The 15,042-nt window shown below is 45.9% G+C and overlaps 6 protein-coding genes across 6 annotated transcripts; 1 reads left to right on the top strand and 5 right to left on the bottom strand.

The window, feature by feature from the left end:
* Positions 1-6,632, bottom strand: NEMIN01_2081 (uncharacterized protein; the record flags this gene model as incomplete). Its single annotated transcript, XM_051478023.1, has 1 exon — positions 1-6,632. A coding segment is annotated over one exon (6,632 nt), but the record flags the coding sequence as incomplete, so codon positions are not given.
* A 122-nt stretch (positions 6,633-6,754) lies between these two features.
* On the bottom strand, positions 6,755-7,003 carry NEMIN01_2065 (U6 snRNA-associated Sm-like protein LSm4; the record flags this gene model as incomplete). The annotated part of the gene is made up of 1 exon (XM_051478007.1): positions 6,755-7,003. The coding sequence occupies one exon, from the start codon at positions 7,001-7,003 to the stop codon at positions 6,755-6,757; it is 249 nt and encodes an 82-aa protein (XP_051333967.1).
* A 456-nt stretch (positions 7,004-7,459) lies between these two features.
* NEMIN01_2080 (uncharacterized protein) lies at positions 7,460-8,662 on the bottom strand (the record flags this gene model as incomplete). Its single annotated transcript, XM_051478022.1, has 1 exon — positions 7,460-8,662. One exon carries the CDS (start codon positions 8,660-8,662, stop codon positions 7,460-7,462), a length of 1,203 nt encoding a protein of 400 aa, XP_051333982.1.
* Positions 8,663-8,813: 151 nt separating this feature from the next.
* Positions 8,814-9,890, bottom strand: NEMIN01_2079 (RNA 3'-terminal phosphate cyclase-like protein; the record flags this gene model as incomplete). Its single annotated transcript, XM_051478021.1, has 1 exon — positions 8,814-9,890. The coding sequence occupies one exon, from the start codon at positions 9,888-9,890 to the stop codon at positions 8,814-8,816; it is 1,077 nt and encodes a 358-aa protein (XP_051333981.1).
* Positions 9,891-9,927: 37 nt separating this feature from the next.
* NEMIN01_2078 (uncharacterized protein) lies at positions 9,928-11,652 on the top strand (the record flags this gene model as incomplete). Its single annotated transcript, XM_051478020.1, has 1 exon — positions 9,928-11,652. One exon carries the CDS (start codon positions 9,928-9,930, stop codon positions 11,650-11,652), a length of 1,725 nt encoding a protein of 574 aa, XP_051333980.1.
* Positions 11,653-12,349: 697 nt separating this feature from the next.
* NEMIN01_2077 (SWI/SNF-related matrix-associated actin-dependent regulator of chromatin subfamily A member 5) lies at positions 12,350-14,962 on the bottom strand (the record flags this gene model as incomplete). The annotated part of the gene is made up of 1 exon (XM_051478019.1): positions 12,350-14,962. One exon carries the CDS (start codon positions 14,960-14,962, stop codon positions 12,350-12,352), a length of 2,613 nt encoding a protein of 870 aa, XP_051333979.1.
* Positions 14,963-15,042: the final 80 nt, after the last annotated feature.

Raw genomic sequence — 15,042 nt, 5'->3', positions numbered from 1 at the left:
TGTGAAGTATCACTGGCATTGGGAACTGCTGCATACGAAGATGCCCTGGAGCAGATAGAAGCCATTCCTACAACGAAAGACTCAGCTGTTTCTGATATCCTTGGGGTTCCTGCTTTTCCGAGGCGAATCAGCATCTCTTCAATGCGGCTGTGCAGGGAGTGCTTGGCTTTATCTGGTATGTGCGATATAACCCCAGGGAGCAGGCTTCTGATGATCTGGGAAGATGCCACGTCATTTCCATGAAGGAGCGACAGAATGCTATTCTTAATGGTTGCTCGAGAGACTTTGTACCGCCTAAACTCGCTGAAGAGAGCGGGCAGCATATGGCTGTATCCTTCGCTGGCATCACTGCCATCTTCATTGTACTTCGTACTGTCTGCGTCGTCAGTGTGTGCGCTGCTCTCTTCTTGGCTGCTGTTTTTCCTTTTTTTCTTTGGTTCTTCATTTTTTGTGCGGCCGTTACTCAAATTGTTTTCAAGCAAAGTGAGCCCAGAGACATCCCAAAAGACATCGGTGTGCATCGAAGAGACGTCAAAGAGCTCCAGGATCATTCTGCAGAACGCAGGCACCCAGCCCCCCATTTCGAACAGCTCCCATTCAAAGCTGCAGAGATAAAGAAGCCTCTCTCCAGGCGCCGAAGAGACGCCCTCGTTAAAAACTTTGAAGAAATCAGAGCGAATTCTCTCCGATGCGCAGGAGAGACCCTTAACAAAGAGGGGCTGCAGTCCTGCCGCTATCTCCTCCCTGTGCATCTGCGGGTCTACGTACGCGGTGTGCACAAGGCCCAGCCTAATTTCCTGGAACTCTTCAGAGTCCATCGCCAGTAGGACACTTTGCTTCAGCGAAGAGGACACGCTTATGCTCTGCACGATGCTTACAACGCCTTCAGCTGTCTCTGGGCACCTAAACACCTCGGGGTGCCTGGATAGAATCTGAGCCAAAAGTGTAAGCGACTCAGGAGATGGATACTTTAGTGCCAGTTTCATTCCCGCGGACACTGCATCTGTCAGAGATTCAGCGCCCTCCTTCAGACCTTCCTCTAGGAGGCGCAGGGCCTTCTCTGCTGTTTCTTCTCCGCCCAGCAGGGTAGCACAGGATATAGCCAGCTTTGGCTTGATCCTTGCTACGTTCAGCCCGTGAAATACGTCTGATACGCACTCTCTGTCAATCTTTGCAGCCACGGGAAGGATTGCCTCCAGGGCCTCAGTTCCTGTCTCTGAGATGCACGCGCGCACTGCAGGCCTCAGGCTCACTGCGAGGCTCTTGTTCCCCCTTGCTGCTTCTTCGTACAGCTTGGCCACTGACTGCGGCTGTATCTTCTCTGGCACTGTGGGCACGGGGTCTTCGCTGAAGGGCAGCGCTGAGATGCCTTCCACTACCTCGCCTGACTTCGTGTGGATGTAGTACGCAGCATAGGACTTCGTAAGGATCAGTGCTACTCCGTCGCAGATAGTTCCTGCTTTGTACCACACGATAGAAGCCTGCAGAAGAAGCAAGGCAATGCGTGCACTCCCTGACGCAAAGAGCCGCTGTATCATCGTGCACACACTCGGCTCAATCCCTGAGCCTGTGAATAGCTGAGGAACTCTTGCAATTGCTGGGAGGAGAATGTACAGGTGTGTCCTGTAGAGAGTTTCGTCTTCGAGGGCTGAAGAGATGCTTTCAATGAAGGGCTCTACCCCGTGTCTATTGAGGAGAGACACAATCCCTCTGATTGCGTGCTCAGCGTACTCGGGGTGCGTAGTGATGAGGGGCAGGAATCCGTCGGTGGATGCCTCTGGGTTGTACTCCACGAGGAACGCAGTGATGCACACCGCATCTACGGGCTCCAGGTCTTCCATCTCCAGGACTCTCTGGAGGTATCCTGATATTCTTGCTCTGATCTTTTCCCTACTTTTTACCTCCTGCTTACTTTCTCCCATCACAGGGCTGCTGTTCCCGCTGTATCCCCTGGCGACTGATGCAGAGCGCGTGGGGCGGGGCGATCTTTTGCTCTTAGCTGCACTTTCTGCGGGAGGAGCGGGGGGCTCCTTCTCTCTGATGAGGAGCATAGCCACAGATATCTTCCACTCAGGGGGGCCATCTACGCAGAGCATAGATTTATCAGAGAGCAAACTCTCCACGCTGAAAAGTATGCGCTTTTGAACTTTTCCGTCTGCGCTGAGAATTAATCCTGTCTCTAGAGACTGGACAAATAGAGACCTTACGACATCAGGAGACACGTCTTCAGGGAGAAGGACAGGGGCAGTGCGAAGCTCTTCAGCTGTAAAGTACTCTATCAGGCCCTGCGCTGACTGAAAGCACCACTTTCTAACCACTTTCCCAAATGCTGCATCTCCAGCACCCTCCCTCCACAGGGAAAGCATCCTCTCAATGGCTTCGCCTGCGAATGACTCTCCTGCTGCATCAGAAAGAACGTACTGTCTCCATGAAGACTGCCCAGAGACTGCCAAAGGGTGCACTCTATTCCCGCCTGCATCATTCTCTACGAGGTGTCTGTGGAGTATGTAGTACGCTGTGTCGTCTTCATTTGCCAGCCTAAAAAGGAATGAGGCAGATAGCGGCCTAACTGCCAGATACTGCGATACTCCTCTTCTTCTCTTTGGCTGTACATTCTTGAAGTGGTGCAGATATGCCAGCACAGACCGCGTGAGGAACTCTCCCTCTGGAATATGCGGGGTGCGCGCGAATATCTCAAATATCATATCCACAGTGCTCTCAGATAGAGAGTCAGCGCTCTGTGCTAGGAGGTCAAGTAAACTGCTACACAGCCCAGTTTTAAATATCTCTCTGTCCAGCTCCTGCAGGTGCACTATTCCTGCGATCACGGAGTCTACAGCCTTCTTCTGGCCAATCGTGTTGACTATGGGGACAAGCCAGGACTGCAGCACCTCTCTATCAGGCTGTCTTCCCAGGAAGTACATCTGTCTGAGCCCATCCCTGCACACCTCGCATATCTCTGGCTCTTTCGAGAATAAGCCCTTAATGAGGACCTGGGATATTTTGATTAGAGAGGGCGCAGCTGTAAACTCAGGCGATGATGCAGCAGCCACGAAGAGCCGCACTGCTGCCTGCTTCAATACGACAGTGCCATTGGGCGATGCGATTATCCGGAATGCTTCCCCAATGAATCTCTCTATCCTCTCGTCTATGAGCATCATCAGGGGAGGGCGCAGGCCGAAGAGATAAGTCATCACCTCCATGTTCCCTATCTGCACGCCAGGAGGGAGCGCTCTCAGGGGCTTGCTGAGGACCTGTGCCAGCACTTTCTCTCTAATGGGCAGCAAAAACGCAGAGACATCGGAGCCAAATAGCCCTGCGCTGTAGTCAAGGCACTCTCTAGCCACGAGGCGCACGCTCTCCAGGGGGTGGCTCAGCTCCTGTGCAAAGGTGAGGATGAGCTGCATGAAGTGCTCAGAAGATGTGGGCTCTGTTTCCACTGCAGGGTCGTGCGTGGTTCTGCATATGTGGAATATCCCCTCCCTCACTGCCTCTACGTTGTTGTAGCGCAGGGAAGAAAGAGCAGAGAACAAAGCTTTAACTATCCTTATCTCCTGGTAAAGGAGCCAGGATGTTCCGAGGTCCAGAGACTGCGTCATAAAGATGATCCCTCTGATTCCACAGAGCTTCTCTTCGTCGCTGTATGCATAGCAGGCTGAGCAGAAAGCGTGGAGAATGTTGTAGAAAAGGGTCATTTGCGAGGTCTTCTCGCGGGATCCGCAGATGCGCCTGGATATATCGTGCATTGTGCTGAGGACACTCTGTGCTACGCTTTCCGTTGAGGGCCTGCCAAAGGCGCGGGTAAGCGCTGAGATAAGGAGAAAGACGTCAACGCGCACGCGGCGCTGGAAGTCGTCAAAGTGCATGAGCTCTAGGGCCTTGAACACAGAGAGGAAAGAGTAGAGAGTGATGAGGAGTCTCTTTGCTTCAGCTGCCTGCGGTGATATTTCTGCTTCATTTTCTGTGCCCTCGCTGCTATTTGTGCCCCTGCTGCTCCCTGCGGTGACTGTGTTAACTATGGGGTTAGCAGCACTAGGGAGAGCAACTGTATTGGGGATGGGCGCAGGAGGCTTCATCATTTCAGGGTCTGCAGCGCAGGAGAAAAGGGAAGAAACTAGGAGACACGGGATGGAGGATGATGGGTAGTCCACTGTCCATCCATCTACGTCTTCCAGGGGGTTGAATGCACCTGCGCGCACTCTGCTGTGCAGCTCCTGGAAATCAGCCTCTTTAATTCCCTCTATGTCCTCTGTCCATGCTGCGAGTATTTCATCAGTTAAATCGCTCCACCTGAAGAAAGAGTGGAAATAGTGGCCCACAAGTGCTAGAGCCTGCTCTGTGCTTCCTGTCTTTTGTCCCGAGAGGATGCGAGAGGCCTCCTGCAGAATGTCATGCAGGGGTATTTTTATCTTGTCTGTTTTTCCTGGGATAATGATGGTTATATCCGTGTTTGGGTGGGAGGATCTGTTGTTCCCTACGAACGCTGTGCTGGCTTTCCCTGATAGCTTGCCGAGCAGCTTAATCGACATCACAGAGCTTTCCTCCTCCTGCACAAGATCCACTAGGGCTGTGAAAATCGCATCAATATCATCTCCTAAATACGTCATTAAAAATTCTGAGTTTAAATTGTCTACGCAGGTCTCCAGTGTTTCCATGGCCAGCCCGCCCAGCTTTCCTCTTATCTGCAGCGCCCTGAGGAGAGACTTGGACATTTGTCCCAAAAAGGGAAGAAGACCTGAAATTTTGACGGGAACTGACAGGGCTATTTCCACCACATCGGTGCAATTGGGGTGCAGTCTGGCAATTTCTTCCATCTTTTCAAAGAAGGAGGGGAGGGCCAGAGCCATCTCTTTGTGCAGGAGGTCTAGCTTCTCTTTTCCTGCGGTTTTGAAGAGATCCTTGACTATTTCCAGGGTGTACAAGTACTTTTCTTCTGTCATGAGACACTTTTTGAATATTTCCTGGAGACTTCCTGCTACAACACTTTCTATCTCTACCGTATGGACTGCAAAGGATGTGAAAACCTCTCTGAACGCCAGGACAATGAACTCTTTGTCTTCAACTGAGTGCACTATTTTGAGCAGCTCTTGCAGCACAACGCCTGCGAACTTTCTTGCAACGCCTGCGTATGCCAGGAACTGCCTCCATATGATGAACATGTCTTTGTTTTTCTTTGTGCTTTCAAAGAGTATGCCCACATTGTCAAGGAGAATGCGCTCAAAGAGCGATGCGTCTAGATAGAAAAATATCAGCAGAAATTCGCACACGATGATAATGTCTGATCTCTTCTCCAAATCAAAGTGGTTGAATGGGCGGAATGCGAGGCCAAGGTTGTCAGAGAGCTCCTGCACTTCGTACGGGCTGAAGCACTTCAGCGAGAACACAATCGCATTTGACGGGATGTTCTGGAAAAGAGAGAAATAGTGCATTGTGTTCTTCATTCCTCGGATGATCGATCTTAGCACGTTCTTTGTTTCTTCTGTCACTTCTATCTTGCTGTACTGTCTGAACGCTCGCACAAATGTTGTGTAGTTCATTCGGATGAAAAAGCCTTTCTCTCCTATGCTGATGTTGTCGCTGATTGTGGTGTCGTTGATCTGCACGAGAACATTCGCACACAGCTTGTTAAGCGTATGGTCTGACGACTCGCAGAGTATTTTCGCTGCTTCTCTGCACACTTTCAGCGAGAGGTGTCTGTGTGTCGTGTCTCTGAACATGATAAGAAACTCTGTTGAAAGAGTCAGCCCCAGAAGCTTTAGAACGGGGTTTTTGGGGCGGAGAAGGATCCCGTCTTTTAGGATGACCTCTGAGTACGATGCAAACACTCTTTTTTTTTCTGTCTTCAGGATGCTCAGGTGGTGGTAGATGTCTTTCTTGATGGAAATGGCGTCGTCTGGGCAGTACCCCAGCAGAAAAATGCTGAGCTCGGGAATGAAGGCTGATATGGCCGTTATTTCTGGCGAGTTTTCTTTGAGAATTGTCATAAATAGGGATATGATTTGCGTAAGCGTGGTGATGCACTGCAGCTTTATGTTTTCATTGATCAGATAGAAAGAAATAAGGTCTGTTCTCTGTGTGAAAAAGAGAGCAAATGATGACAAGGCATTGGCCAGGGGCACTGCGTTCTGAATAAACTCTTCCTTCGCAATCTGCGTAAGAAACAGCAGAAGAATCACGGGCTCGCTGCTCAGAAGAAGCGACTTTCTCGTTTCGTTTGCGTTCTCAGATGAGTACAGACTGCCCGTCAGGTTTGTGAAGAAGCTGGTGAGAGACGAGATTATCCGGGCGTGCTGCTGCGGGGATGGCTTCGTTTTCTTTGTGATCTCTATCAGACATCTCACAGCAAGCGAAATGTTCGTCAGTGTCTCGTTTTCCAGGGTGTCTATCAGCCTGTCTATCAAGTCTGCTGGTATGCTGCTGCTTACTCTGATTCTTATCAAAACAGACATTGTTTTTCTCTTATCTTCCTGTGTTCCTGATAAGCCCTCGTGTAGCAGGGGAATTATCTCGCTCTCTATTGTCTTTGTGTCCTGGATGTGCTGGAGAAAGAACTCTGTGGCTCTCCAGTTGTATATTGTGTCTATTCTGTCGGACAGCGGTAGGCTTTTATTGTGTATGTCTTGCATTTTCATTTCCTTATAATTGTAAAAAATTTAAAATAAAAATAATCGCGGAAGCTTGGTTTTGTATTTATTGCTGGACAGATCTCTGCAGGAGCGGGGGACACAGATAAGGCTTTCCCTCCGCGTATTTACTATTTTCTTCTCTTTTGGAGGATTTCCTGCATTGAGAGATGTTTCTTTTTGCAGTGCACTGTTTTTATTGCAGCGCCCTTTATGTAGCACTCCTCCACCTCTTCTGTGTTGTCTTTTATCGCGTTCTTCATGTGGATGTTCATCCAAAGGTCGCACTTGTAGAGAGTACCTGTGTACGTGTTTCCGCTTTTCAGCTCTACGCGCACTTCGTGTCCTCTTGCTATTCTTATGACGGTGAGTGGATACATAAAAATAATATTTGGGCTTCTTTTTGCAAAAAGTAAAACCAAATAATATTGCCAGAAGAGATTCTGCTGTATGACTATTATGCTAAAGAATTTTAGTTTGAATGTTCTCCTAGAATTAGCACAGTCACTAGTACCGGTGATAGGCCATCTGCGAGCTATGAACAGATAATGGATGGAGAGAGTGCAAATGTGCAAATATTAATATGAATAGTAAGAAACTCTGGCTTAGTATGTGCAAAAAATACTGTTTTATTCTTGTATAAACCACTCTGAGAGTGCCATACTGTTCTAGAAGCTGATTCTTCTTCGATTTTGCATGCGAATCTTTTGTAGATTGCAGCTGGCTGATGCGAATGAATGAGAATGCTTCGTGTGCCTAGACTTGGCTAAAAGTGGAGAGACTAGAAAGGATAAAAGAGTTAAATTCTGAGACTTAGCATGTTTAGATGTGAATCCTCACGAAGTAATGCACTTCTTGCCAAGGAGGCCTTTGACCCCAACGAACGTTGCAACGGCTAATAGAAATAACTGCCATATGACATAGAAAACTGGAATAATAATTGCCAGAGCACCAGCTGATAGGAATATAGTGACTGGAAGAGAAGGATGCACTCTTCTTTTCTTGTATTTCAGATTGGTTTCATAATCAAGGACAACATCATTTATCGAAGTGCCTTTGATCTTCATAAGCAGCTCGTCCTTCTTCTTGAACTGTTTGTACATCCAGTTGGAAGAATCGTCAGCAATGGATTTGTTAAAAACAATGTTGTCACAGATAATTACTGCCTGCATTCTTGAACACCGTCCCAGCAGGATATTTTTGAGGGTAAAGTAGTGCGATGGAAACTCTTCAAGTGTTCCGTCCATGTTCAGGTAGATCGTGCAGTCCATGATGTATTTAATGCTGTCTTTCAGCTCGTTTACAAGGAGAGTAAAACCTTTCACTCTGGGAAATATTACTTGCTTGAATGGAGCTGTTATTTCACTTGGAATGGTCACGTGGAGCCCCAGTCTCTCTATCTCTTCTTTTGGAAGTGTTTCAAGTTTTTTTCTTATTTCTATTTGATTTGACAAGAAATCTTTGCTCGCCTGTTCTGTGGCAGGATCGATGAATGTTCCCTCTGGGAAGACCACAAGGTTGTAGTTTGGGCTCTTGTGCAGAACACTGCATGCCTCCTTCAGCCTCGACTTATCTTGTTCCATTTTTCTGCTGAGGAGAACAAAGTTGAGCATTTTCATTCCCAGCTTCAGGAAGTAAATTGACCCAATGGCTTCCTTGGCGATGAATGAAATATTTTCGCGGCCTGTCTCAATGAGCAAAGACCAGAGATACACCCAATCTATGTACGTTGTGTGATTTGATATGATCAGAGTGTTTTGCGAATTGATGTTCTCAGGGGGCTCTTTATAAAGCATGTACGTGTTGTCTCCTATTAAAATGCACAGCAGCGACTGCGTAACCAGCAGCCAAATCTTCCCCACCGAAGATTTGAACTTCCACATGTCCAAGCCCAGGGCAGTCAGCACTTTGTGCACAAAGTATACCACTGGAATTATGACTATGCACGATGCAAAGTAAAAAATGGCAGCAAAGACAAAGTAAATGGTTCTGCACAGCGATGTCAAATTTTGGATAGTTTTTGCGAGCCCTTTACTCATGTTTTATGAAAATCTTTTATTTTTTATAATTTGTATAATAGCATAATTACCAGGGAGACAAACAAACAAACAGAACACACAGCTGGCTTGCTCTATGGTTTTCTTTTCTTTTATTTGCACTCTGAAACTACTTAAAATTATTTCAAAATACCTACTGGACGGGCTTGTGTATGTTGGTGTACCCAACACCGCACGATTTAATGAGCAGCAGCTCATCAGACAGCCCGGACTCAATGTCATTTTCTGTTTTTACATACGGCTCTATTGTGTAGGTGTATTTCAGTATTTCTTCCAGCAAAAATAAAACCTCTTTATCTTTTTTGGATATTTTTCTGATTATGACGGCGCTTCCATCGACCGTTGTCAGGGCAAGAAGGACGAAAACAAAATGCTGTATCGTGTGGCTGTACGATCCGCTTGTTCGAATGTTTTTTAAAAAGTTTCGAAGTAAATTGGTCATTCTTTTCTCTGCAGGAACATCAATAAGAGAGTCAGATCCATCAATAGTGCACTCTGCCTCGTATATCGAGTTGTTTCCAAAAGCAAGCAAGATTGACCCAAACCCAGGAGTCTCTGCTGATGTTTTGCTGTTTCCTATGTCGTTGTATATCTTAACTGACGGCGTGATGGGCTTCAGCTTATCTCTCGCTACATTCGTTATTCTGTGGAGCACATCGCTGTTTATCCGCGCAGAGTAGTTTATTCCTATGATTCTCTTCAGCTCCTCTCTTTTGTCGCAGACAATTGGGTTGAGAGAATTTGCTGTCTCTGCAATAAGCAGCACATCTCCGTCGTGCGAGGGGTGTATGGCTCTTCTGTTGATTTTTATTTCAGAAACCACTCCAAACTGGCTCAATATTTTGCAGTATACGGCTCTGATCATATCTATGGAAAGAGAGTCTTTTGCGTTCGTTGTCCCCTTTATGCTCAGACGCACGGGAATCCTGCAGAACGCCAGCATGGGAAGGATGTTGGCTATTAAGTCAGGCACTGTGTTGTGGATGCACTGGAAGGAAATGGCTCCTCCTTGTATGGTCCCGGGGGTGTACGAGAACCCATCGGGCTTTTCCTCGATCTCAGAGCCCTTCGTTATTCTTTTCATAAACTGGAGATACTCTCGTGTTTGGTTGCTGGAGCTTTCGCTCAGCGGCTTTCTGAGAAGGATCTTTCTCCTGGAGATAGTGCTTAAAGTGAGAGCCAATTTTACTTCATTCGTACTGATTTCCATTTTGTTAAAAAATATTGTTTGCAAAACAATTTCTAGAATGAGAGCCAACGACTTGCTGGAAATAGAAGAAAGGATTTCAAATCTTCTGAAGGAAGAGGAAAAGAAGAAGGGGGAGAAGCAGGACATGCTCAGAAAGATACAGGAAAGCATCAAAGAAAGACAGGAGCTGTGCGTGCGTCTTGAAAAGGAGAAGAAAGAAAGAATAGATAGGCTGAACACGCAGAAAGAGGCTCTCGAAAAGGCGAAAAGCATGGTGGAGGAGAAGGAGAACGAGGAAATCAAAAAGAAAAAAGAAAAACTTCGAAGAGACTACACCAACGCAATAAACAACGTGAACGAGCTCGAGCTTGTTTTTTCAAAAGATATGACAAACACTGTCGAAAAAATACTTGCAATGAAGAAGCACGCAAAGACGTCAGGCTTCAACAGTCTGGCCCACGCTGTCAGCCTCCATCTGATGGAGCAAATGAAAGAGTTCATTGTGGAGTCCAAGGCTCTGTCAAAGTCTATACGAGTGGACAAGCTGATTGACCTTGTGAAGGGGCTAAACAGGTCAATTATCATGGCGGATAGCAAATACACAGACCTGGAGAAGAGAAGAGAGCTGTACGTAGAGGGATTCTTCATCGATCTTGAAGAAAACTTTTCGCACCACTTTTTCGGACAGTTTGACACGAACAGAATGGACAAGCCGGAGTGGTACCTGGAGTATCTCATCAACGAGCTCCCAGAGTACGACAAGATATTCTCTGTGCTGTCGCAGATTGATGAGCTAGCTGCAGAGACAGAGGACGAAGAGTTTGAGCAGAAAAACAAAGAGAAGTACTTCCACAATCTCATAGATAGAATATTCACAGACATCATATACAAAAAGCTGAATGAGTGTGTCTACTCTTCCTCAAAGCAGCAGAAAGAGCTTATTATGCACCACGCAGGGGAAATTGGAGAGTTTCAGAGAGAAATATCTGCCGCGTACAAGTACAAAGACAAGCCAAAGATTTTGGAAAAAGATCTCCTGTACATCCAGGAGGTTTTTGTTGAGGCGTCGGAAAAAGAGCTTCATTCCATTCTAAAACAGGAGTACAAGGAGTGGAGTGATCTGTTCATGTACCTTCTCAAAAAGATATTTAAGCACGCAGCAGCCCTGCACTCGATCATTCCTTCTGCCCATGTGTTTCTCCTTGAAGCTGCCATACGAAAATACTTGGAAGGTCTTTCGGCTTTTTTGAACTCTTTTCTGTACAAAAAAGAAGAAGAGCAGAAAATTCTGGTGTATTTCATAGAAGAAATTGCGCACCTCGAAGAAGAGCTCCTGGACATAGAAACAGAGTTTGGCATGGCAGTGGGAGAGATAACGATTTTGAAGGTTCCGTATCTTGGAAAGTTTAAAACAAATATGCTGGAAATACTGCAGAGAATTATCGAAGAGAAGATAGATGGGGTAATGCGCCCGTTCTCTAGCTACCGTTTTATGGATGAGCAGGAAGAGGCAGACTCTTTGTCTAATCTAGCAGAGGTTCTTGAGGCTGCCAAGTCGCTTTCAGAGGCGCCTGAGCTGTCCAGCTGGATAGAACACGCAGTTGGTGAGACAGTGGATGAATGCATTTGCCAGAAGATCCTGTCTGCTCAGATAGATGGAGACTCCGAGATAGCCAGAATTAGAGGAGTGGTGAAGTCAATAGCCGACATATTTAGAGAAAATAGCATACAATATCGACTGGCAAGAACTGAAAATAGATGCAAAGAATTATTTGGAGAATGAACAAGATTATATACATATGTTCAATATTTTAATAAAATACATTCCAAAAATAATCATTTATATAACAAAAGCATCTACTCTTTAACTGCCATATAGCTGCAGATGTGTGATAAAAAAGCTTTCACTCTTTTCTATTTTCAGTACACTTGCAATCTTGCAATCCAAAAATAAAACCGTATATATTTGAATCTATACAAAAGTAGGATCTGCTTCTGTCTATTCTCTTCTTGGTTCAGTTAAGGCGGCTAGCTGCTGTCTGCTGCTGGATGATAATTTGCTCAGCTAATGAAGAAAAAAGGTGTATGCATCTCGTACTAAAAGTAAATTCGAGAATATTTAAGAGTTGCAATTTTCAAATTATAAAATATTTGCATAGCTACACTTTTTTCTTCATTGCTGCATCATCCAGTGCACTCTCACTAGCGAATTAACACTCCAAATAAGGTGAAGATAAACTAGTTAGAGTGCACAGCAGTGCGGCTAGAGAATAAATGGCACTCTATCTCGGAACTCCAAAGTAAATGTAATATGACAGTATAAAGTTAGCACAAACCAGCGTTCTCTGCTTCTTCTGTGTACAATATTAAATATAATCCAGACGTGTTTTATTGTAGTACTACTGTTGTGTCCTCAGAATATAATAGAATATCTTTAGTAGTCTTTTCTTGTATACTGTTAAAGCAGATAGCAGCACTATCTACAGTTGATTTTCAGGTGCTGGAGGCGCACTTCCTTTTTTGTCTTTCAGCAGCCCAGTGAACAGAAACTGCGCTCTCTTTTGCAGGTCGTGCGGTGTTCTTATCTTCAGGTAGTAATCAAAAGCAAACTCGCTTACTTCTCTGATTTTGTGCCACAGCTCATCGTAGCACCCCGGGCTGTCTATCTTCTTGTTAAGCGTCAGAAGAATGAACCGGTCTGCGTCTTCCGTGAATCCCATGGACTTATTGCTGATGGGATACGGCACTTTGAAGTTAGCGCCCTCTTTTTTGATTTTTTCTTTTAGATACTCTTTTATCTTTCGCGTTCGAACCAGCTTGTGCTCTCCCTTCTGAATTTGTATCTGTATCTTGTCGGAGTCAGAGAGCTCGTCAATTCGAGACCAGAACACCTCCCCGTACTTCTTAACCTCCTCTGCATCCTTTTCAGGAAGCTCGCTCATGATTTTCTCCAAGTCGTCTCTTCCGTACTTCTCGCACGCTCTGATGTACCCCCAAAAGTCTCTTTTTGTCCAGTTATTGAATCCCTGCTCAAAGAGTATTTTTTTCTCGCCTTCTTCCTCCCGGGTAAGGAGGTTCTCTGCTGACCCTGTTCTCTGGAACTCTTCCATCTCCTTTTTCTGGAGATGGTGCAGTCTCTGCGGATGGAACTGGTACTCGGGCAGATTGAACTGTCTTATCCCAATGGACTTTCTTTTTGTCAGAATGCCCTGCGTTATTCCCCGGGTTCTGCTGCCCTCTGGCGCTACAATGTACTTAGCCAGTTTCATTTTAGCGCTCTTTACGCTGTAGTCTTCGCCCTCCCATTCGTATACTTTTATTTCGTTATTTGTCAGGTCTTTCAGGACTGTCTGCTCTCCGATCTTTGCGTTCATTATGTCTGTTTTTTCCATTCCTATCCTGATGATCTCTTCGATGGATCTGTCCAGCTTATTCTCTCCATCAAACACGTTGTCCACTCCGCTTGCCAGTATGCCCAGCAGCTCGTTCTGCGAGATTGCGTTATCTTTCTTCTTTCCGTTCTGCACTATTATCTCGTCCAGCTTCAGCTTCTTCATCGCTCTTTCAAGTATTTTCTCTTCTATCGTATTCTCAGTCAGGAAATTAAACACGTAAACTTGCTTCTTCTGTCCTATTCTGTGCGCTCTGTCCTGTGCCTGCAGGTCCATCTGTGGATTCCAGTCGTTGTCGTACACTATCACCACATCAGCTGTGGCCAGGTTGATTCCAAGCCCTCCTGCCCTCGTGCTCAGCAGGAATATGAAAATTTCACTATTTGGCTTATTGAACTCTTCTATGGCCTCGCATCTGTCCTCTGTGCTTGTGCTTCCGTCAATTCTGCAGTATTCGTGCTGCCTGAGGTTGCAGTAGTCTTCCAAAATGTCGAGCATCCTTGTCATTTGGCTGAATATAAGCACTCTGCTTCCTTTCTGCTTCAGATGCACTAGGAGCTTGTCGAGTATCATCAGTTTCCCGCTGTTTTCCACTATGTGCTCGCCTGTGGTGTACGGAGGGCCAGGCTCCGCCCCGTCAAACAAGTACGGATGGTTGCAGCACTTCCTCAGCTGGCAGACAATGTTCATCAGCTGCACCTTTGACCCGTCATTTACCAGATTTTCTGCGTCTTTTTCCAAAATCATTTTGTACCATTTTCTCTGCATATCTGTCAGCGGTGAGTACAGATTGATAATTTTTTTTGGAAGCAGAGACTTCTCCACGTCTGCTTTCTCTCTTCTGAGGATGAAGAGACTGAGAAGGTTTCTGAGCTTATCAACTGTCTCATTCTCGGAGTCATTCGATGCCGATTCGGCCCACGCATCAAATGCTTCGCCATCTGAGAACACTTCAGGAGCCAGGAAGTTCAGCAGAGCCCACAGTTCGTGGATATTATTCTGCAGGGGAGTACCGGTCAGAAGGAGGCGGTGGGAGCAGGGAATCAGCCGAACCACTTTGCTCAGGATTGTTTGCTCGTTTTTTATTCGGTGCGCTTCATCGATCACAATGTACTGCCAGTCAACTGTCTGCAGCTGTGCTTTGCCTGCTAGACACATCTCATACGTTGTGATGCATGCGATGTAGTCGAGCTCCTGCAGCTCTTTTGCCCGCGCTCGGATGTCTTTTCTGCTGCAGTGGAAGATAATTGTTTTGACGTTTGGCATAAACTTCTTGAACTCGTTCTTCCAGTTCTGCAGCGTGGACTTTGGGACTATCAGAAGATTTGGCAGTTTGTTTTTCTTCGAGGAGTAGAGATACCCCAGCAAAGAAATGGTCTGAAGAGTTTTTCCCAGACCCATTTCGTCGGCTAGTATGCAGTTTATGTTTTTTTCGTACATGTTGATAAGCCAGTTGAGCCCTTCTATCTGGTAGTGCCGCAGAGTTCCTGTTATGTACGCAGGAGAGTGCGTGAAGAAGAAAGCCTCTGAGTCGTCCATTCCAAACTCGTCTTCCTCTTTTCGGTTTTTGCGAGGCTCTTTCTTATCTAACTTTATCTTCTTTGGCCCTCTTTTTGCTGCTTTTTTGTTTCCCAAAAGTATCTGGAAAAGCACGTTATCCCCGATGAACTCTTTATACCTTTCAATTACTTCCTCTTTCATTACTTGCAAATTTTTAAAATAAATAAACTATCTGAAATACTTTGATTAAGTATTTGATTAAAAGAAGTGGTCCATGCTCT

The sequence above is a fragment of the Nematocida minor genome, assembly GCF_024244105.1.
Source record: "Nematocida minor strain JUm1510 chromosome Unknown 7677, whole genome shotgun sequence".
Lineage (NCBI taxonomy): Eukaryota > Fungi > Microsporidia > Nematocida > Nematocida minor.
The sequence above is the reverse complement of the archived record's forward strand: the minus strand, read 5'-3'. Positions and strand labels throughout refer to the sequence as shown.